Source organism: Mustela nivalis, assembly GCF_964662115.1.
Source record: "Mustela nivalis genome assembly, chromosome: 14".
Taxonomy (NCBI): Eukaryota; Metazoa; Chordata; class Mammalia; order Carnivora; family Mustelidae; genus Mustela; species Mustela nivalis.
In genome coordinates, this window is record NC_139033.1 from 5918655 (window position 1) to 5942388 (window position 23734).

Here is a 23734-nt window from a genome sequence, read left to right on the forward strand (position 1 = left end):
AAATTGTGCTGTTTCATCACGTTAAAATATCGTGCATTTCAATAGTCCACATAAATATTTAGGAAGATATTCTTGTATTTATCTTGGCAGATGAAGAAACTGGGACTCTGAAAGATTTAAATAATTGCCCATAATTTCATAGGTTTTACATAATAAAGATTGAAGCTCAGATTTCCTAACTCCTAATCCAGGCCTTTCCTCTGCCTTTTATTTTCTTTACCACAACTGCACTGTCCTCCCTCCAGTCTACTTCCTACCACTAACTTCTTTTAAATAAAGATGTTGTTCCTAATCTTTCCTTCTCTCAATAAAGAACTTCTAGTACGATTACTTTAATGAATGATGGCAGTAGTGGAATATGGGGTAGATATAAAAGATCTCAGATGGCTCAAAAACAAAAGAAAACTTTGACATTTACTAGGAAGAAATGAAACTATTACATCATAGGTTCCCCTTTTGCTTATGTTTTAATCACCCTGGAATAGCCTTTATCAGTTACTGGTACAAGAAATGCAGAACTTCCTCAAAATAGGCAGACCAAAATTCCTGCCATGTATTTGGCATATTTGTAAAGACAAAGAATGAGCCTAACCATATGTAATAAATGCTTATAAAATGGATTTAACCATAATGCTATGGGTTTAACAAAAAAAAAAATTTATAGTGCAGTTTTGGGGTACCAAAATGTCATTACCAAATGCCTGCTTGTTTATAAATGATTTTGCTGGTTCCTGTTTAAAGCCATGGTTCATTTTTTTGTGCCTTTGTTAACAAAATCTGCACATTAATGTTTCATATTCTGTATTATGTTTTATCTCCCTTAGTGTATAAAAGTTGAAAAACAAAGTTTTTAAATTGTGCTCACTATTTAAAAATAAATACCACATCTCAGATTTATTATTTTGATTTGACAAGCCAGTGTTCTAACTGAAGGTAATAGAGAAGAGATATTTTTCTGTTGTTAGATAAATAAATAAATGGTGTTTTAGTCCTCTCTGACAATGCCTAATGTCATCTTGAGTAAAGAAACTGGATTTTGAAGAGAAGGTTTTTGGAGACATTGCTTTGGAAGCATTTGAACCTTCTCATTTTCAGTTCAAGTTTTCCTCATTCTCTCTGCTTTGTCCTTCCACGGCCCATCATTTTATAAGTCTTGGTTCCTAGTCCTCATTACACCTCATGCTTTTTTTGAAGAGAATCAAGAATACATCCACATCTTCTCATTCTGAATTACCATCCTCAACAATGAATATTTTAAAATAATATTTTGAAAACTTTCTGCTGCATAAAATATCTAATAGCTTTAGTAGTAACCACTTGCAATTCTTTGTAGTAATACAATAGAAATGCAATTTCCTAATCCCTAATCCTTGTTTGTTTTGATCTTTCAGGGTCTTCTTTTTACTGTTCAGTGTTATTTTTAAAATAACACCTTCTATGTAACATGTACCCTCAAATGCCTTAGAGTTGCAGTTACAATTAAGGCAGAGAGAAAGGGTCACAGGCAAGAAAGAAAAGGTATGTGTGTAGTTGAGGTAGGTTTATTGGGTAGGTAGAGAATACAGTTATGGAAGGTTTGTTTAGTATCCAAAATTTTAGGTAATTTGGAAAAGGAAAAAAAAAAAAAAGGCAGTGACAAATGGCACCAGTTTTCCTAACATAAGAGATAATGTTGATGACTGGATTTGGCATCTGAGAATATGCTTTTTTAAGTGTAGCAACTGAATAAGTTTCCTTGTCCCGCGTCTGTCTGCCTTTTTTTCTCATTGCATTCCTTCCCTCTAAAGAAAGCTCTACCTTTTAGTAATACTTTGACCTACCTGTAAGTACACCCAGGAATCTGGGCCCCCCTTACAACATTCGGTAATTACTAAATCCCTCTCTGGCTGTTTGGGCAAGGTTTTTTTGTTTTGTTTTGTTTTGTTTTGTTTTGTTTTGTTTTGTTTTTTTTAAAGATTTTATTTATTTATTTGACAGACAGAGATCGTAAGTAGGCAGAGAGGCAGGCAGAGAGAGAGAGAGGAAGCAGGCTCCCTGCTGAGCAGAGAGCCCGATGCGGGGCTCGATCCCAGGGTCCTGGGATCATGACCTGAGCCGAAGGCAGCGGCTTAACCACTGAGCCACCCAGGCGCCCCTGTTTTGTTTTGTTTTTAATAAACTTTTTGTCTTATTAATTGCATGCTCTGACCTATTCCATAATCAAAGTTGAAAAGTAATTTTCTAACCCTCTTATTTTTTTTCTATAGGGATATTAAAGCAGGAAATATTCTTCTAACAGAGCCAGGTCAGGTGAAACTAGCTGATTTTGGATCTGCCTCGATGGCTTCTCCTGCCAACTCCTTTGTGGGCACTCCTTACTGGTATGTAGAACTTAAAAATTAGAATTTTAAAATACGCATACATGAACAAGATGGCCTCAAAGCATTGCTTTTGTTTTGTTTTGTTTTTTTGACAGTGTCTCACCATGTGCCTCAAATGAGGTTTCCATTAAAGGAGAGAAAACTCACTGGCAAAAAAAGAAACACTCTGACTTAGTATAAAATTTCCAGTGACTTTAAATTGTTCAAATAAGGTTGATGTCACTGTGTGTAAACTGAGCAGGATTATCAACTCACTGACCAAGCTCAGGTTTTAGATTTCATTTGAAGTTTCTTTTGAAACTTTCTCTTAAGGCCTAATCTCTACTCAAGGACAAGGCAGTTTCTTTAAACTTCTCTTGTCAACAAACAAAAATACTACCTTTCAATGAAAGAAATCCGGTTTCTTTTTTGTTGTTATTGAGTTCTTTTCTGAGACTTTTCTTGGTTTGTCACTCTGACTGAAAATTTCACCCCATCTATTGAAGATGCATTTCCTCTTTTTCATAGATAAACTGGAATTGCATTGTACCTTGGATAATGATTTATATCCCTGGATAATTACTTATCTACTAAAAAAATCAGCTACTATTTGAATTTCCTCTCTGTCCATGATCATCAAATAGCATTTACTAAGTAGTCACTTATATATAGTAATAGGAAAAAAAAAAATGAAACTGATAAAGGCCCTGCCCTCCTATGGAAATCCATTCTGGACAAACAATATCCATCACCATAGCACGTTTGTTTATTTTTTAAGTTGTAATATCTTTGAAATATCTGATTATATTGTTTTAAATAGTTCATAAGTATTTTTCATGTTGTCTATAGTTATTTAAATATTTCATACGTATGAATTCTTTACAAATCTCTGAGATAGTTACTAGAATTCTCTCCACATTGCAGATGGAAAAACTGATATACAGAGAGGTTAAGTAATTTAGCCATGGTAAAACTGTTAGATAATGGTGGAACCAGGATTTATTGAAAATAATGTGTTATTTCATATAAATCCTTGAGTGTAATGTTTATATTTTGAACATTGTTTTTCCAAATGACTTGTGTTAAGGAAATAACGTCTTTATCAGACAAAATTTCAGACTGTGCTCAAACAGCTATTTCACCAAATCACTTCATTAAATGAATTTTGTTTTTAATTTGCAACTCAAGTTTTGTACATTACGTTTGGCAGGATGGCTCCAGAGGTGATCTTGGCTATGGATGAAGGACAGTATGATGGGAAAGTTGATATTTGGTCACTTGGAATCACCTGTATTGAATTGGGTGAGTAAAAGAGTCGTTTTATTATACTTTTGAGAATCACTTCTGACTATGATTGTTAATTCGTTCATCCTGCTTTTATTTAATGGGTCACTGCTACATGTGGGCCAGGCAGTATGAATTTATTCGATTTTTTTCTATGCTATTGTATAACATCAGAAGATTACTTTATCTTTACTACATTTTCATGTTATTAATTTAAAGAGCTGCTTTAAAAGAGCAGATACAGCAAATGACAAATGTGGGAATATATAATAATAAGCATTAATATTTGAAAAACATCCATTCTCCATATCATGAATGATAACTTCCCAGTAGTAATTTAATTTCGACGTGTGTAAGGGAAATCTGAAAAATAGCTGGCTTATCCAAGATCTGACTGTAAAAACTGTATTTGACCCATTTACAGAGCAACCTCACATGAAACTTCTTGTTAGAAGATGCCCGCTGCTTTAAAGTTGTTCCCCAAACATTGTTGCATTCACATAAAATTGTCTAACATACCACAGATTCTTGATTCTCTGGTTGTGTATTTTGAACTTTAATGTATCCTAAAGCCACCTTTATCCAGAGCTATACTGGCAGATTTAACCAGTGATTCTCAGGTAGTGGGGTGGATAGGATTACTGTGAAGCTGGAGAAAGGGATGGAGAGTTGACCTTCCAGAGCCACTGAGAGCTGGCTCCAACACTGCCTTTATCTAGATTTTTATTTACAATTTATATAAATACATTTATTTTTTAGTTTTTTTTAAGTTTCTTCATCTGGTTTTTTGGGTTAATTTCCTCTACTCTGGAATCCAAACTGATCCTTTAAGAATTTCTGAGCCCCAGCTTGTTTCTCAGACTGTAGTTTTCTTTTGCCTAAAATGCTTGGCTTGTAAAGACAACTTGCGATACTTTGTATTGCATTTCCAGTTGCTTCACTGACCCCTTTCTTGAACAAAGAAACATATGATGAAGATAAAGACTTGTCTACTCTTTTTTTTAACCTTAACGAGATAATACTTTTTCAAAAATTGAGTTTAGGAAGAAGCTTTAAAATATTTAATATTTAATTTTTAAAAATAAGTAATACTCGTGGTTTATAAATCAAAAAATAGAAAAAGACATGCAGCAAAATAACTCAGACCTCTGGCCCTATTTACCCATTTCCATTCCCACCCCTGCCAGTACATACAGGGTACCACTGTTACCAATTTCATATATGTCCTTCCAGAGCTTCTTTACAAATACACAAACAAATACGAATATACATGTATTACATTCCTTTTCTCGCCCAAGTTAAGTGATTCTGTATCTGTATATATAAGTGATTCTATATATTGCTCTTTCACTTAACAACATCATGGAAATCTATTTTATATTAGTCACTTAGGCCTCTTTTTCAGTTTGTTTTTGTTTTTTTTAACTGGCATCATTTACTCCTCTAGTACTATGGATATACCGAAATTTATTTCACTGGTCCTCTGTTAAAGGATATTGAGGTAGTAGATTTCTTTTCTAGTCTTTTTTTTTTTTTAAGATTTTATTTATGGGACGCCTGGGTCGCTCCGTTGGTTGAGCAGCTGCCTTCAGCTCAGGTCATGATCCCAGCGTCCTGGGATCGAGTCCCGCATCGGGCTCCTTTCTCCGCAGGGAGCCTGCTTCTCCCTCTGACTCTGCCTGCCACTCTGTCTGCCTGTGCTCGCTCGCTCTCTCTGACAAATAAATAAGTAAAATCTTAAAAAAAAAAAAAAAAGATTTTATTTATTTATTTGAGTGAAAGAGTGCACGCATGAGCAGGGAGAGGGGTAGAAGGAGCCCAATTTGGGGCTCCATCCCAGGACCCCAGGATCATGACCTGAGCCAAAAGCAGATGCTTAACCAACTGAGCCACTCAAGCGCCCCTCTTTTTTTTAACATTTTAATATTGTCTTATTCTCTCTTTCACTGCAAAGGAAATTAATCTAACTTATTCACACGGATTATGGTGGGGGAGACTCAGAAGAAATATTTGCATACTTTAAAAAGGACATATGATGCACTTCCAACAATACTAAATACAACTTTACAAGATAGTCTTAAAAGTCAGAGGGGGAAACTAATCCAGATAATTTTGAAAAAGTAGAATTTAGACAGAAAAATCACTATATCAAAATCCATACCATCATAATTAAATCAATACAGTACTGAAGAAGGGAAAGACTAATATCCAATAGCATAGACTATAAAACCTAGAAATAGAATAAGTCAGAGTGTGGTATAAGACAGGAAAAGCATTATAAATCAGTGGGAAAAGATGGCCCATTTGATAAATAATATAAGACAATTTGTTAATTGTATGAGAAAAACTATAATTAGTTCCTAGTTTATGCCATACACAAAAATAAAATCCCAGGGGCACCTGGGTGGCTCAGTAGGTTAAAGCCTCTGCCTTCGGCTCAGCTCATGATACCAGGGTCCTGGGATCTAGCCCCACATCAGGCTCTCTGCTCAACAGGGAGCCTGCTTCCTCCTCTTTCTCTGCCTGCTTCTCTGCCTACTTGTGATCTCTGTCTGTCAAATAAATAAATAAAATCTAAAAAAAATCCCAGATTGGTTAAATACCCAAAAGTAAAAAATAACTTTAAAACTTTTAGGAGAAGCTCTCTTCTGACTCAGTTTCCTCATCTGCAAAATAGAGATAACAATGCTACAAAGTAGATAGTATTATTATGAAGATTAATGAATTATATATAGATGTAAAATATTTATTGATAGATACTTGGGCTGCTTCCATATCTTTGCTATTGTAAATAATGCTGCAGTAAACATGGGAGTACATGTATCTTTTTGAATTAATGTTTTCATTTTCTTTGGGTAAATACCTGGGAGTGGAATTATTGGATCATATGGTCTTTTTCTATTTTTAATTTTTTGAGGAATCTCCATACTGTTTTTCACAGTGGCTGTACCAATTTACATCCCCACCAAAAGTGAACAGATAAAGATGTGGTACGCGCGCACACACACACACACACACACACACACACAGAAATACTACTCTGCCTTAAAAAAGAATGAAATCTTACCATTTGTAACAACATGGATGGACCTAAAGCATATTATGCTACCTGAAATTAGTGAGACAGAGAAAAACAAACACGGTATGATTTCACTTACATGTGGAATCTAAAAAACAAATAAATAAATAAACAAATAGTAGACTCAGACCCATGAACAAATGGGTGATTGCTGGGGGATGGACAAAATGGGTCAAAGGGTGTGGGAGATAGAGGCTTTCAGTTATGGAATGACTAAGTTGCAGGAATAAAAGTCACAGGCATAGGGAATATAGTCAATGGTATTGTAATAGCTTTGCATGGTGAGAGATAGTAGCTACCCTTGCAGTGAGCATAGCATAATGTTTAGGGTTGCTGAATCACTGTGTTGTACTCCTGAAACTAATGTAAGATCCTATGTCAACTATACTCATATAGATAGACATTAATATAGAGATATGAAATACTTAAAATATGGCATGCCATGTAATAAACACTATATAAATATAATTATTATTACTATTATTACTATAGGAGTATATACCTTTATGGGTATGGGAAGCATTTTTCTAAAAATGTTTTGAAAATGTTAACAAATATGATAACTTTTAGTACTTTAAAATATAAAGCTGTGTAAAATACAATAATTGAAATATAAGCCAGGGACTCATAGAAAGTAGTTTCAACATATCTAACTAACAGAGTATTGGCCCAGAATTTTTTTTTGTAATCTTTATATTTTTTATTAACATATAATGTATTATTAGCCCCAAGGGTAAATGTCTGTGAATTGCCAGGTTTACACACTTCACAGCACTTACCATATAGCAAATACCCTCCCCAATGTCCATAACCCAACCACCCTCTCCACACCCCCATCCCCCCAGCAACCCTCAGTTTGTTTTGTGAGATTAAGAGTCTCTTATAGTTTGTCGCCCTCCCGATCCCATCTTGTTTCATTTGGGCCAGAATTTTTAAAGATTCCTTATAATTTACCACATTTCTTTATCAAAAATAAAAAGACAAACAGCCAGTAGAAAAATGGGCAAATAATAGGATCAGCAAGTTTATTGGGAAAAAAAAAAAAACCTAAATGGACACCAAACATTCAAAGATACTCAGTCTTGGTGGTAATAAGGGAAATGCAAATTCAAACCTCATCTCACCCGGGCACTTTGGGTGGCTCAGTGGGTTAACCACACAACTCTTGATCTCAGCTCAGGTCTTGATCTCAGTGTCATGAGTTCAAGCCCTGTTTTGGGTTCCTTGCTGGGCATGAAGCCACTTTAAAAAACAGAACAAACAAAAAACCTTTTCACATTTATCAGACTGGCAAAAGTTCTTAAGTCTGAGGATAATAAATAGATGTTGGGAAACTACAAAGGAAACATGAACTCATTCACTACTGGTAGAAATGTAAAATTGGTGTAACAACTTCAGATTGTAAATCGACAACATCTAGTAAAGTGGCTGAGTAGTCTCAGTGACCCACAACTTCACTTCTCAGTGTGTTCCTTAAATAAATATTTATGGATATACACCGGATGTGTGTACAAGAATGCAACCTTGTGTCGAAGCTAGAGAAGGTTGAAACAACCAGAATTCTTATCCAAGGAGGAATGGATAAATGAATTACAGAATACTATATCACCAAATCTTCATGTACCATCACGGATATATCTCAGAAATCATCACATTGATGCAAAAAAAAGCATTTGACAAAATACAGCATCCTTTCTTAATAAAAACCTTCAACAAATTAGGGGGTAGATGGAACATACCTCAACATCATAAAGACCATATATGGAAGACCCATAGCTAATATCACGCTCAGTGGGGAAAAAACAGAGGCTTTCCCCTATAGCAGGAATAAGACAGGGATGTCCACGCTCACCACTCTCACTCTCATAGTGCTAGAAGTCTTAGCCTCTACAGTCCGACAACAAAAAGAAATAAAAGGCATCCAAATCAGCAAGGAAGAAGTCAAACTTTCACTATTTGCAAATGACATGGTGGTCTATGTAGAAAACCTGAAAGACTCCACCAAAAAATTGCTAGAACTAATTCATGAATTAAGCAAAGTTTCAAGTTATAAAATCAATGTGCAAAAATCTGTTGCATCTCTTTACACCAGTAATGAAGCGCCAGAGAAAGAAATCAAGGCATTAATCCCATTTGCAGTTTTGCCAAACAGTAAGATACCTAGGAAAAAACCTAACTAAAGAGGTAAAAGATCTATACTCTGAAAATTAGAGAACACTTGTGAAAGAAATTGAAGAGGATACAAAGAAATGTAAAAGCATTGCATGCTCATGGATTAGAACAAACATTGTTAAAATGTTTATATTACCCAGGGGCACCCAGGTGGCTCAGTCTGTTAAGTGTCTGCCTTCAGCTCAGGTCCCAGAGTCTGGGAATCAAGCCCCACATTCGGCTCCCTGCTCAGCAGGAAGCCTGCTTCTCCCTCTCCCACTCCCCCTGCTTGTGTTCTCTCTCTAGCTGTGTCTCTCTGTTAAATGAATAAAATCTTTTTTTTAAAAAAATGACTGTATTACCTAAAGCTATCTACACATTTAATGCAATCCCTATCAAAAGAATATCAGCATTCTTCAAAGAGCTAGAACAAACAATCCTAAAATGTGTATGGGACCACAAAAGACCCCAAATAACCAAAGAAGTCCTGAAAAAGAAAAAACTGGAGACATTACAATTCCAGATTTCAAACTCTGTTACAAAGCTGTAGTCATCAAGACAGCATGGTACTGGCACAAGAATAGACACACAGATCAATGGACCAGAATAGAGAATCTAGAAGTGGACCCACAACTATATGGTCCGCTAATTTTCAAGAAGGCAGGCGAGACTCTCCAGTGGAAAAAAAGACAGTCTCTTCAACAAATGGTGTTGTGAAAACTGGACAACATGCCAAAGAAACCGGACCACTGTCTTCCACCACACACAAAAATAATTTCAAAATGGATGAAAGACCTAACTGTGAGACCAGAAACCATCAAAATCCTAGAGGAGAACACAGACAGAACCTCTTTGACCTCGGCTATAGCAACTTCTTACTAGACATGTTGCCAGAGGCAAGGGAAACAAAAACAAAAATGAACTCTTGGGCTCCATCAAGATAAAAACTTCTGCAGAGTGAATGAAACAATCAACAAAACTAAAAGGGAGCCTACTGAATGGGAGAAGATATTTGCAAATGACATCAGATAAGGGGCTAGTATCCAAAATCTATAAAGAGCTGGGGGGTATAGCTCAGGGGTAGAGCATTTGACTGCAAAATCTATTAAGAGTTTATCAAACTCAACACCCAAAGAATAAATAATCCAATCAAGAAATGGGCAGAAGACATGAATAGACATTTTTCCAAAGAGGACATCCAGATGGCCAACAGACCCATGAGGAGATGCTCAACATCACTCACCATCAGGGAAATACAAATCAAAACCACAATAAGACGCCACCTTACACCTGTCAGAATGACTAAAATTAACACAAGAAACAACAGGTATTGGTGAAGCTGTGGATAAGGGGAATGCTCTTGCATTGTTTATGGGAATACAAACTGGTACAGGCACTCTGGAGTACAGTATGGAGGTGCCTCAAAAAGTTAAAAGTAGAACTAACTACCCTATGAATAACATGAATAATAGAACTAACTACACAGCAATCGCAGTAGTAGGTATTTACCCAAAGGATATGAACATACAGATTTGAAGGGGTACATACACCTCAGTGTTTATAGCAGCATTATCAACAGTAACCAAATTATAGAGAGAGCCCAGCAGTCCATTGACTAAATGAATGGATAAAGAAGATGTGGTATAGATATAATAAAATGTTACTCAGCCATCAAAAAGAAGGAAATCTTGCCATTTGCAACGATGAGGTTGGAGCTAGAGTATATTAATGCTAAGTGAAATAAGTCAGAGAAAGACAAATACCATATGATCTCAATCATGTGGAATTTGGGGCGCCTGGGTGGTTCAGTGGGTTAAAGCCTCTGCCTTCGGCTCGGGACGTGGTCCCAGGGTCCTGGGATCGAGCCCCGCATCGGGCTGTTTGCTCAGCAGGGACCCTGCTTCCTCCTCTCTCTCTGCCTGCCTCCCTGCCTACTTGTGATCTCTCTCCCTCTGTCAAATGAATAAATAAAATCTTAAAAAAAAAATTATGTGGAATTTAAGAAAGAAAACGGATGAACATATGGGAAGGGGGTGTACAGAAAGAGGGAGGGAAATAAACCATAAGAGACTCTTTTTTTAAACAATTATTTTTATTAACATGTAATGTATTATTTGCCCCAGGAGTACAGGTCTGTGATTCATCAGGCTTGCACAATTAAAGCACTCACCATAGCACATACCCTCCCAATGTCCATCACCCAGCCACCCTATCCCTACCCCCAACCCCCCAGAAGTTTATTTTGTGAGAGAAGAGTCTCTTGTGGTTTACATAAGGGTTGATGGATGGAGGTGCAGCGGGAGATGGGATAGATGGATGAAGAGGTTTAAGGAGGGCACTTTTTGTGATGAGCACTGGGTGTTGTATGTGAGCGATGAATCACTGAATTCTGCTTCAGAACGAATATTGTACTGTATGTTAACTAATTTAACAATAAATTTAAACTTAAATCTTAAAAAATCTAACATTGAATATTTAATGAACAAAGAAATTTGCAAAAGTTATAGGTACAGTATGATACTAATTATGAAAGTTTTATAAACACTTCTTTATATTGTTTGTGTATGTGTTAGGATATATATTAGTATATACATAAATATTTTTTAAAACATAAGAACATAGATGTAAAAGATATAATTTCAAAACAACATTCTCTGGAGAGAGGAAGAAGGATAAAGTTATATCTACTATATTATTTTTTTTGGAAGAAAGAAGTTCTGAAAAAAAGAGAAAATACTGATTAAATGAAAAGTATCATAATGTACAAATTTTTATGTATGAAATATTTAAGAATTTTAATTTTTAAATAAATTTTATTGGGAAAGGGAGAGAGCAGGCTTTCCAACAGACACCGCACCCAGCATGGAGCCCATTTGGGGCTCGATCCCACAGCCCTGAGATCGTGACCCCAGCTGAAACCAAGAGTCAGATGCTTAACCAACTGAGCCACCCAGGCACCCTGAAGAATTTAACTTTCGTTTGAAGGAAAAAAAAAAATACTTTTTAAAACAAATAAATGTACATTCCTGCAGTAAAAACAAAAAACCTGCCCTTTGCCTAGCATAGAGTTAGCAATTTGGAATAAATTTTAAAATTAGACACCCTGGATTTGAATTTTGGCTTTACCAACATTAGCTGGCCTTTGTTTATGCACCCCAAATGGCTGCACTTATACCAGCAGGGCACCCATGTAGTCTAGCATGTGAGTGATACCTTTTGAAGTTGTATAACATGTTCATCCTGAATGTGATTTTGGACAACTTTCTCAACTTCCTTGAGCCTTAGTTTTCTCACCTAAGTAAAAATAACAATACATATACTCTGAATATTGTCACTTCAATAAGATAACATATGTAAAGTGTTTAACATATGCCTAGCACAGAACAAAGGCTCAGTAACAGCTAATTGCATTTGTATATAGGATTATTCCTATTTTTGCCATTTATATTCTAAAATGAACCAAAATTATAAACTGATGCCATAGCAGCAACTCATCTGTTACAAAAATTTAAGAGGATTTACTACCTAAGTTGAACTTTACTGCTCATCAGTGTCCACCCATTGTTTTAACAAGTTTTTTCTTACCATAATCTTTTTAACGTGGATTCTGCCCTTTCCAACCTTCTTAAATAGAGCAGACAAGTACCTTTTTATGATGATTAAATATAACATCACATCACTTTTTGTACTGTATGGATGTAGTAATCACTGAAGTTTCAAACAGCATTTCACACTGGGTGAAAGAGGTACTTATCCCAGGAAATACTTTTAGAACTTACTCTCTTGAAAGAGGCTCTGGAATATGCTTAATTTCTTATTTTATTTTTTATAAAAATGAATTAAAGTATGTATGAAAATACAGTCTCTGTATCAGCCTTGGATTGCCTTCAATGATTTACTGAATTAAAAAACAAAGTATCCATCTCCTGAATTGCCTTACCCTCCACAATGGCTATTCCTGCAAATTGACAGATGATACTATTGAATTATGCTTACAAACATAGACTGTGTGGTCAGACAGACTTAAGTTCTAATTCTAGCTCTGCCATTTCTTAGTTGTGTGACTTCCATCAAATTATTTGACCCCTCTGTGAAATTTACATAATAAGAACCCCTACCTGGGGGTGTCTGGGTGGCTCAGTCAGTTAAGCCTCTGCCTTTGGCTCAGGTCATGATCCCAGGGTCCTGGGATTCATCTAGCTCCCTGCTCAGCTGGGGGCCTGCTTCTCCCTCTCCCTCTGTCCATGCCCCCACCCCACCCCTGGCTTGTGCTTGTGCTCTCTCTCTTTTTCTTTCTCTCTCACTCTCGCTATCTCTGTCTTTATCGCAGGTAAGTAAGTAAAATCTTTAAAAAAGAGAGAGAGAAGAAGAACCTCTACCCTACCTTACTGGATTGTCTGGATTACATGAAAATATAGATTTAAAGTTCTTATTATTATAATCCCCACATAGTATACTCAATAAATGTACTCAATAAACAAACATTAACAACATTGTCCTGATATGTATCATATTTCATCCAAAATTTTAATTTACATTTTAACATCTCTTTCAATGGGGAGGTTGAATAATGCAACAGCATTTTATAATTGGCAGCATTTTCTCCAAGTTACACATAAAATTGTGGTGCATCTTAATAGTAGTACATTTTATAGTCACTGGCATCTTAGATTCATAGAAAGATGGAAGTACATGCTCAGTTAATATTCATTCAGTAAATTTGTTACCAAAGACATTTAACTTATCAAGAATTATTCAAAATGCATTGTATTGCTAATGCAACAGACCATACAAGTATCTTTTTGACCCCTTTTCTCTTTATCTCTATCTCTGTAGCATTAGTCTTGTAAATGAACATATTAAAGAAGAGCAGTTTTTCACATGAAAAAAGAGTAACTGGCTGCCTATTAACCCCTAAGCAATGATTTCTCTAAGTTTTCTATATATTTGATATACTTTAAATTCTACTTTTAATGTTGAAATTACCTTGAAAGTTGTGGATAGTGTTGTCCCCTTTCCTTACGACATTTCTTCTACAATACTGTGTATTTTTTTAAAGGCTCCGTAATCTGTAATTTAAATTGCTGAGGTAACATCGAGAGGAAGAAGATGATAATGTTACTGGCGCTATCGTTCTTTCCTGGATCAAGCTCTATAGTTCCTAAGTGGTAAAGCCTGTTCCACAAATTATTTTTTGCTAAATTAATTTTCCACTGAAGAACTAGTTAAATGCATCAACCCTCTGAAATCTTTGGACACTGAAATTGTCCAGTCAGCAAATATTTTACTTTTCAAGATTATTTCAAGAGAAGTTAATATGGTATTCATTTGTTTAACCGAAAGACACTTGGTTCACTTGCAAAGGTCATGATAGAAGCTGGCAAATGGTCCATTAGCATTGTCAGGGAATTTATTGTGCTCAGAAATAAACTCTCCGGTGGGGAAAAATAACACAAACACATAAAAACATAAATGTTGTCATGTAGGGTTTTTTGCCTAGGGTTTTCATATCCCACATTAGCCACTCATTGTTGATAATAAATGAATGTGTGATGGTTGTTGGGGACAGGCAGGCATATTTACTCTTCTTAAAGCTGCTGATGGTTTTTTTAAAGTTTATCGATTTAAGCTTATTTATTTTTTTAGTAATCTCCACACCTAACTTGGGGCTTGAACTCACCACCCCAAGATCAAGAGTCACACGCTCTACTGACCAAGCCAGCCAGTCACCGCCCCCTCGGCTCTTTTTTCAAAAATAGCAGTACAGTCTATCATAAAATGCACAGGATTGTTGAAAAGGCACTGAGACCTAGTGAAAAGAACCCATTTCTTGGATTCTTACAAGATGGGTTGAAATCCCGATTTAGCCACTTACCATGTGACTTAGTTTCCTTATTTTAGGCTAACTGAATCTCAGTTTCTTTAGCTGGGAAATAATGCTTAGAATAATAGGACTCTCCTTGCTGAGCTAGTCTCAGAATCCTGAATGACAGGTAGCACCTGGTTGAGTGCCTGACCTGCGGTAGGAATTCAGTACATGGTACTGATTACTGTTACCGATAATTATTATGGTTTTCAACCGCATTCGTTCATAAGAAATCATTTGCCACAAAAACTTGGTCATTGTCTTTAAATAGAAATCATTATTTTTTTCCTTTTAGTTAATTCAGTTTTTTATGCTCCCACCCTTTTCATTTCTTTTGAGAAAATCTGAATTACGTATTGCAAAGTGGCCTCAAAAGAACTCCTAGTTCCTATTTTTGCTGCTCCTGTGGAAGACTGTATGCAGACCACTGTATTCTACAGTAAGGGTTGACAAACTTTCTGTGAAGGACCAGATAATAAGTGTTTTGGGCTTTGCAGGCCATATATTCTCTGTCATAACTACTCAGTTCTGCTGTTATAGCATGAAAACTGCCATAGATAGTGTTAATAATAAACGTGGCTGTAATTCAATAAAACCTTACAAAAACGGACTTCTAGGTGAATTTGGCCGCAGACCATAGTTTCCCAGTCCTCGCTCTATGGTATGCTGGCTTAGCAAGGAGTGCCGCCACCATAGCTCAGAGGATTTATGTGGCTGAGGCCATCTGAAACTAGTATTTAGCAAATGCTCCTCAGACCATAGAGCCGTGTGGCATTTAAAACACCTTCAGTCACCTGCTTCTCTACTGCAGCTCTTCTACCATCGTGTGTCTTCACAGCAGGGTTTGCTCCTTAGAATGTCACCATTCCCGCTTCAAATCCAAGCTACTGCCCTTCTTGTCACTACTGAATGGGGTCTTGCTGTTGCTTTTTGTTCCTTCATCCTTTTTCCAGATTTGTATTCTCTTTTTTTCTTTAGTCCCCCTTCCTGACTGTTTCTCTAGTACAATTCAGTGTTCTTCTGAGCAGCTTGAGTTTTATACCTTTTGCCTATAAGTGAGAGGGTTCCTCTCCTTCTGGCAGGAAATGAAGCCATCACATAGAATCTGATGAGAGCCCCAAGACTTAGTCACTCCTCAAATAATTAACTAAGGGAATCACCATATGTATAGGTAGTAGAAAGGAAAAACATAATTTGCAGTGACAAAATCTAATAGGACCTAGTCTGAGAAGTCAGAGAAGGCTTCCCTAAGGAAGTGCTTGTAAGCATATAATAAACATTAAATAAGTATTTATGAAATGAATGTAAAAATGCAATTATATTTAAGATGAAACCTGAAAGGTTGGCAAAAATTAACCAGATAAAGCTTAGGGAATGAACGTGGAAGGGGAGTCTGGACAATGGAAGCAGTTATGTGTGAAAGGCACTGAAGTTGCTTCTCTCAGTGAAGCAAAAGATGACTTGAGAAGAGTGGGGAAGCATTGCTTCTCAGAATGAAATAACAGAGGTCTCCAGGGTCATGTTAATAAAGACAGATAGGCTATGTGTTTAAGGACTCTAAGAATGATGGGAAACCATCGATGGTGACATGGTGAGTTCCTCCTTCCATGTGACTTCAAATACTTGGAGTTGTCAGAAGGCCAAGCTCTAGAAACTCTCCACTGTGTACCTCCTGAAAAAGATAGATAGATAGATAGATAGATAGATAGATAGATAGATAGATAAACCTGAACCTAAACCTGAACTCCTCTACATTTGAAACAGATATAAATCCATTTGTCCACACTACAACTCTAAAAATTTCCACTTGTGAACAGTCTATAGTCCATGCCCCTGTAATACTGGTAGCTATGTCATGAGTATATAGTATTCTTCTGAGAGGCTAATAAAAAATATTTATAGAATGGTATACTGTGCATTTTAAAAGTATCAGAGAACATTTAGACAAGACTGTAAGAGGCCCCTCCAGAGCATCATGCATGAATAACCATAGTCGTCTCCTGCCGGGGTACTGCCAGTAACTTAAAGTTCACTACTCTTAAAATTGTTCATTCCAAGTTTTGGACAGTTTTTGTTTTGTTTTCTCACCCTGGCTTTTCATAGGTTCATCCTTCTGAGAGTCAAAATGTCTTTTGTGTTACTTCATAGAGTAAGCCAAATTCACCATTGTAAAAGTGCTTGAAAACCAAGATATTTGATATAGCCTGAGAATTAGATTATGAATTACAAGGTGGGACTCTGTAAAGAATCCATTAAGATAAGCATGGTAGGATGAGATAGTGATTTTTCTTCTAGGGCATAATAATTAGTAAATAATCTAAAACTAACTGCACTCAGAACTAGAGCTTGATTTTTTTTTCCTTTGGTCAACAAATCAAGCACTTAATATGTGAATAACACCTTATTATATATTGCTTGAGGAATAAAAGCATAAGAAGAGTACTAGGGTTGTAAGATCTTACTCATAGAGCTAATGATTTCTTTTGAGAGAAAAGATTTTATGTTTATGTAAGTGCAATTGGAGAGTACATGCCAAATAAGCAGTATACTAAAATAGAGCTACAGAAATTCCAAAAAAAAGATCAGGATGGGCTGAGATAGAATAAATCTATTAAGAAATACCTAATTTCACTGAGTTTCTCTTAAGGCTGGACCAAACTTGATTGTGATTTACCGCCACCCCCGCTTCCTCCCCTTTTCCCTCTGCCATCACCTGTACCATTTATTTGGCCTGGATGAGACTTCAGACAGTGTTTATTGAATTGAATTATGTTATCTTCCTTGCTATGTTAGTCATGTTGAAGATGTTCCATTCTATAATAATTTTTCTCATTCTATTTTTCTGTGCCTTATGGACTTTTTCAGTGAATACATATGTTTACATTAAAACACATACACACAAAGATGTTCATACCTATTATAGGAACACAAGCAAAGACCAGCATTTGAAGATAGGTGAGAAAAAAATAAATTTTTCTTTTGAATCTTCTGAAATGGGTCTGTTAGGGACTTTGCCAGTATACATTAGGATGATGAGCAGCTGCTTCTGAAAGGCTATCCTGGGCTGACCTCGGATTAAAATAAGTGGAGTATGTGGCTTGATGACAGTAATGAGCCATTGCTTTAGTGGCAAAGCTTTGCTCACAGAGCCTTATTTCTCTGTCTGCCTGATTTCTTTAAAGAACTGCTTTATTGTGTTTCTTGTCCTTCAGCGGAACGGAAGCCCCCCCTTTTCAACATGAACGCAATGAGTGCCTTATACCACATTGCCCAGAACGACTCCCCAACGCTACAGTCTAATGAATGGTAAGACTCTGCTCTCATTTTAAATCTCTAAGGGAATCACCACATGTACTTGGCACTTTCACTGAATCACATTTTAAATATCTGACCTAGAAACCATACATTCCTTCACCATATGTGATAGTAACTGACAGTGGTGCTTTATAGATGTGAATTGGCTATGCACACACACACATTTTTACTTATTTTCTACCCTCAGTGTCACTTGTACTATGTTCTTAATGTGTGTGTAGGAACTGAAATTCTACAAGGAACATGCCTTGCTGTCTTCCTAATAGTCTCAACTCTTAAATCCTGACAGTCTTGTATTGATCATCTCAGCTCTTACCACTTCTTGGCAGAGATGAAGTACCTTCTCTGATGCCATTATTTTTCCAGTTGTCATATCTTTTATTATATTATATTTAAGTATGTTGACACAGAATATACACTGTGTATTCAGAATTGTATCATTCCCTACAGAAAATTATAACATTTTGATAGCTGTTTGGGCCAGAAGAGTTATAGAATAAGGGAAGTTTTAAACAAGAGTGGACAACTTCTTTCCTCCTCCCAAGAGAAGGATGTTTTTTCCTCCAGAAACCATATTCCTAAATCCCTTCCCTTATGCTTCAAATTTTACTACCTGGTTATAGATGGTGGGTGATGGAGAAGTTACCAACCAGCCGTGAAGAACATAGGCTTGAGACTTACCAGAGTTGTCATCTTGGAAAGAAAAATATATGTAAAATTATTATATATATAAATATAATACTTTTCATTTTTTGCCAGAAATTATGATTTGACCTTGCTTATATGTTAAGGTGTGTTTATGTGTTGACTAACTTGAAACTCTCCACATTCGTTATCCAGATAATTAATTTTTAGATACCATAAACTTGAAAATGGTCCACTTTATTAAAGATCTCTTAAAATGTAAATCTTTCCCTTGAATGAGAGTGTTCTAAGTACTCAGTGTATTCCACAGACCCTGATTTTATTTTCTTTCCATGTATTTGCACATACAGGACAGACTCCTTTCGGAGATTTGTTGATTACTGCTTGCAGAAAATACCTCAGGAAAGGCCAACGTCAGCGGAGCTATTAAGGGTAATTTTTCAAATTTATATTTGAGGAGGGGGATTTAAAGGCATGTTGTAGCGTAGTAGAGTACATCATTCCTGTGGCAGCTCATCATGACAAACTGGATTAGAACGTGCTGCCTTGTCATTTACCCAGAGATAATAGCTCGGCATAGAAATAGCAAGATTATCACAGTGGATGGTGCTATATATTCCATGTGGACAGTTTTTTCCTCCATATTTTCCATCTTCTCTTTTTTCCCCCCTCCCTCTTTCTGCCTATGACAAGTATTTCTCTTTGCTCTGGTCATCATTGTGATGTTCCTATGACTAATATCTGCACCAACTTCAATACAGTGCTTCCAGGGCAGTCTGCCAGTGGTTCACATGCCAACTCGGGGATTTTCAGTTAGGTTGTTGCCAAACCATCAAGCAGTGAAGATGTACAATAAGTACACAAAGCGTACTCTTACATCACATTACATCATACATGTTGGTGACGGGAGTGTCACATTAACTCCATTCATTTGACTTGAACATCGCATTTTGGGGCATTTCTTCATGTAGCATTTTACTATAAACTTCATATGTAGGTTCCATTAATATCAGTCAAGTGTGTGGAGACTTTTACAATATAAATGTCTTTTATTTGGCATAAACTACTCCAGATTTATTTAACCTCTTTCTGTATACATATATATATATTTTTTTTAACTCTTTTTGTTGGTTGGTTTTAAGAAAAGCTCAGAAATATTATATTGACTAAATTTGAAAGCTAAAGACTGTCAGCTGCCTTTATAATTGAAGAGCACCTTGTCTAGATCATAAATTCTTGGTTTACATTTTCTTTTTCTGAGGACTTTGTAAACATTATTCTGTTCTCTGGCTTTAAGTATTCCTGAAGAGGTAGGTCTGAAGCCAGAGAGTTTTTCCACGGAAAATTAAGTTTTTTCTTCTTGTAAATAGCAGCTCACAGGCATATGGTGGCTGAAGCAACAAGGCAAAGGACTCTATATAGTTCCCTTTGGTGTAGGGCCATCATGTGTTCTAGACATGAACTCTACTCTACATACCTCCATGACAGCTCCAGATTTCTGTAAGGAAAAATGACAACCAGAACAAAGCACCAGATAACCCAAGATAAAGTAATATCTTTATTACTTTGAAGTAGGTGAAAAAGTTTTTAATTGGGGGATGGGGTAGAAAGCACTACCATAAAGGGAAAGAGATAATTTGGGGCTATATTAAAATTAAGGGGGAAAAGCACCTCAAAGAAGATAATATAAGATCCAAAGATGAGTTTTAGGACCCAGACACCTGAAGGGTATAAAAAAACAAGCTGGCAGAGATAAGAAAAGAAATGGAAGAGAAAAATTAAAACACAAAATCATAAACAACGAACTGATATAATGAACCAACCCACGTAGGATGTGTCCAGTGACAGAAAGTTGTAAGGAAATAAAGCAAAGTTAAATGCAAGAGGAAAAATTGTAAAGGTGATCATAATTAAGATGACACATGTGGAAGATAGGAAATCTAATATACAGCAGCCTGTTACTTCCAAAGAAGAAAGTGAAACACATATAGCAGAAGATATTTAAGGATATACCTGAAGAAAACTTCATTGGAAATAAATGTTTGGACCTTTATTTGACTTGAGTTAGTCTTAATTTGATTTGGGGAGCCAAATGACATGAGCCCACAATTTATTTACTCAGCAGTTATTTACTGATGATCTATTGCGTGCCAAGCACTGTTCCAAGCACTAAACACACAAATAAATATATGATATCAGTTCATAGTAAATTCTTTTTTTTTTTAAGATTTTATTTATTTATTTGACAGAGAGCGAGAGATCACAAGCAGGGGAAGCGACAGAAGGAGAGGGAGAAGCAGGACCCTAGGATCATCCCCTGATCATCCCCTTCACCTACTGAGCCACCAGGCGCCTCCGTAATAGTTTTCTCTGCAGAAAAATAAAGCAGGGACAGGGATGAAAAGTGATAGGACCTATCATTCCTTTTTTTTTTTTTTTCTTTTTAACTAAACTCTACCCACAGTGTGGGGCTCAAAATCACAATCCTGATATCAAGAGTTGCACATTCTCCCAAAAGAGCCATCCAGGTGCCCCAGGAGCTGGTGTTTTAGATGAGGAGTTAGGGAAGGCCTTTCTAGGAAGATGATTTTTAAGCAGAGCCCTGAAGACAGACACCATGGAACTGATCTTCTATAACCTGATGAAGTTCCTGAACTCCAGGGATAAAGAAAGATTCATACAAATAGGCTGGGGGGAAAAAAAAGGTATTTTGGCATGGATCTTTGACCTAACTAAGGTGCTCTTTAGCTATACAGGCAGCTGACATTTTCAAGCCTCACAGATTTAGTCGATTTTTTTTTTTCTAACAGCTTTTTAAAAAATTGCTCAATTGCAGAATCCAGTCAATCTAGTGATAAAACAAGAAAGAAAAAGAGAGAGAGAGGGAAGGAAGAAAGAATGAGTTAGGAACTGAAGAAACTGTTAAAAGGACTGGCGTCAAACACCAAATTTAAATTGACACCCAAATTTTTATATATTTCTTTTGCTTGATTAAAGAGACTACATTCTTCATGTTGAATAGGTAGTACAAATTTCAAAAGAACAGTATGTAAAGTAAATCTCCTTCCTATTCTAGGACCCTCTGTAGAGTTAGCAACCACTGTTACCAATTTTGTGCATGTTTTTCTAGAAATGTTCTGTGTATATGGAAGTAAATATTGTGATTTATCTGTGCACCAATAGAAGCAAACTGTAAACACTATTCTACCTTGATTATCTGTTTGCTTGTTTTCCTTAATAGTATGTTAGGCCTATTGTTTTATGTTTCTGCATGTAGAGCTACCTCATTCTTATAAGTGGATCCATAATATTTTCAGAATGACAGTACTTGTTTTAACCAACTTCTTTATGGTGTTTGCAGTCTTTTGCTGTTAGGAATGACTGCAGTGAGTTTCTGTATATGTGTCATTTTATACCTGTATATGGATATCTAAAGATTAAAATCCTGCAAGTGAAATTGCTAACCACAGGGAATATAGATTTTAAATTTGAACACATACAAAATCATCCTCCAGAAACATTGCACCAATTTATAGTCCCACTAACAAAGTATGAGGACCAATACTTTTTGAACTTGGCTCTCAGATCAGTGGAGAACTTACAGTTTTAATCTGTATTTCTTGTTATGAGTTAAGTTGAGTGTCTTTCGTAAGTTGAAAGCTTATTGGTTTCCCTTTTTTAAACTCTTTGTGATCTTCGCCCATTTGTCTGGTTGTTAGGGTTTTGTTTTGTTTTGTTTTGTTTTCCTTATTACTTTGTAGTAGATCTTGCAAATATTTGTTCCCTATTTCTCTTTTTATGTTCTTTATGCTGGGCTTCTTTAGAGAGGTCATGCAAAAATTTGTTACAAATAAGTCAACTTTTTCCCTCCCAGTTGGCTATCTTGTTCCCAAATATTTTTAGGTAATTCATCTTTTTTTCACATTTTCTTCCTGACATTTTAAAATGTCACCTTCACTTCGAATCCATTAAAATATAGAGTCAAGGTAAAATCATTGATATGGTTAAAGAGCAGAATGTAAGTGCTATAAATATTGACAATGTAAAAATACGAATGTAACTAGAACAATCTAGGAGTAGGAAAGAAAGATAAGTATACTAATTTTCCTATTTTTTAGAGTAGATAGTCAATAATAATCCTTAAGTCGAAAGGCATAGCTTTAAAAAAAAAGTAACTCCAATCTCTGTCATCTTTTTTCTTTTTCTCTTTGGTTAACTTTAGAGGATATTTTAAGATGTGGTAACTCTTGGCAAAGAAATTATAACTAAAGTTAAAGTTTACCTCTTTGTCATCTAATTCTGCTACATTTAAGTATACCTTAATTTAAAAGACTTTCTTAAAATTAGCATATGTAATATTTTCATTAAAATTATTTCTAGATATCCATTGTCCTGAGAGAGAATGTCCGAAATGATGTTCTTCTATTTAATAATGCTTATTTCTGGATGGTGGAACTTGGGATGATTTACTTTTATGTATTTTCTTTATCATTTACATGTTTCAAGGAAATATATCTCAAGAACAATAAAACCATTATTTTCAAAGGATCTGGGAACCTATTAGTTGTAGGGGTTTCGAGAAAAATGGGCTTTGGAGAACAGGGAAGAGATGGGATTGCAGGCAGAAAGAACATAAGCAAAGGCATGTAGGTGTGAAACACATCGCATGATTTAAGAACTATCTAGAATGTACTATATGCATTGGATGGGAAAGCGGACTAGGAGTGACTAGATTCGAACCTAGAAATACAAGCATGAGCCTGGCTGTAAAAGGCCAGACTTCATCATACAGGCATGTGTTTACGATGTTGAGTTTATCAGTTTTAAAAGGCTTGAACAGGTAAAGGTTTAATTATCTTGTACAATAAGAAACCCGGAGCACTGAGAAAGGAGATATTAATATAAGCAGTGCAGAACAATAAACAGCTCAACAATATCACCATGGATCCAAGCTCCTTCTGTCTGCCTACTTTATTATCTTCAGTATGTGGCTTTTATCTTCTTGGTCACAAAATGGCTGCTGCATCTCCAGGACTCAAGTCTTTATCCCAAGAG

General features: G+C 36.0%; 1 protein-coding gene across 2 annotated transcripts in view; it reads left to right on the forward strand.

The window, feature by feature from the left end:
- The window catches only part of TAOK3 (TAO kinase 3), a 184140-nt gene that overhangs the window by 109404 nt on the left and 51002 nt on the right, over positions 1 to 23734 (forward strand). For both annotated transcript variants that reach the window (XM_082699774.1, XM_082699775.1), the window contains exons 8-11: positions 2247 to 2360; positions 3550 to 3641; positions 17932 to 18025; positions 19030 to 19111. In XM_082699774.1, the coding sequence (XP_082555900.1) occupies positions 2247 to 2360; positions 3550 to 3641; positions 17932 to 18025; positions 19030 to 19111 (382 nt within the window). The remainder of the gene's footprint in view (positions 1 to 2246; positions 2361 to 3549; positions 3642 to 17931; positions 18026 to 19029; positions 19112 to 23734) is intronic.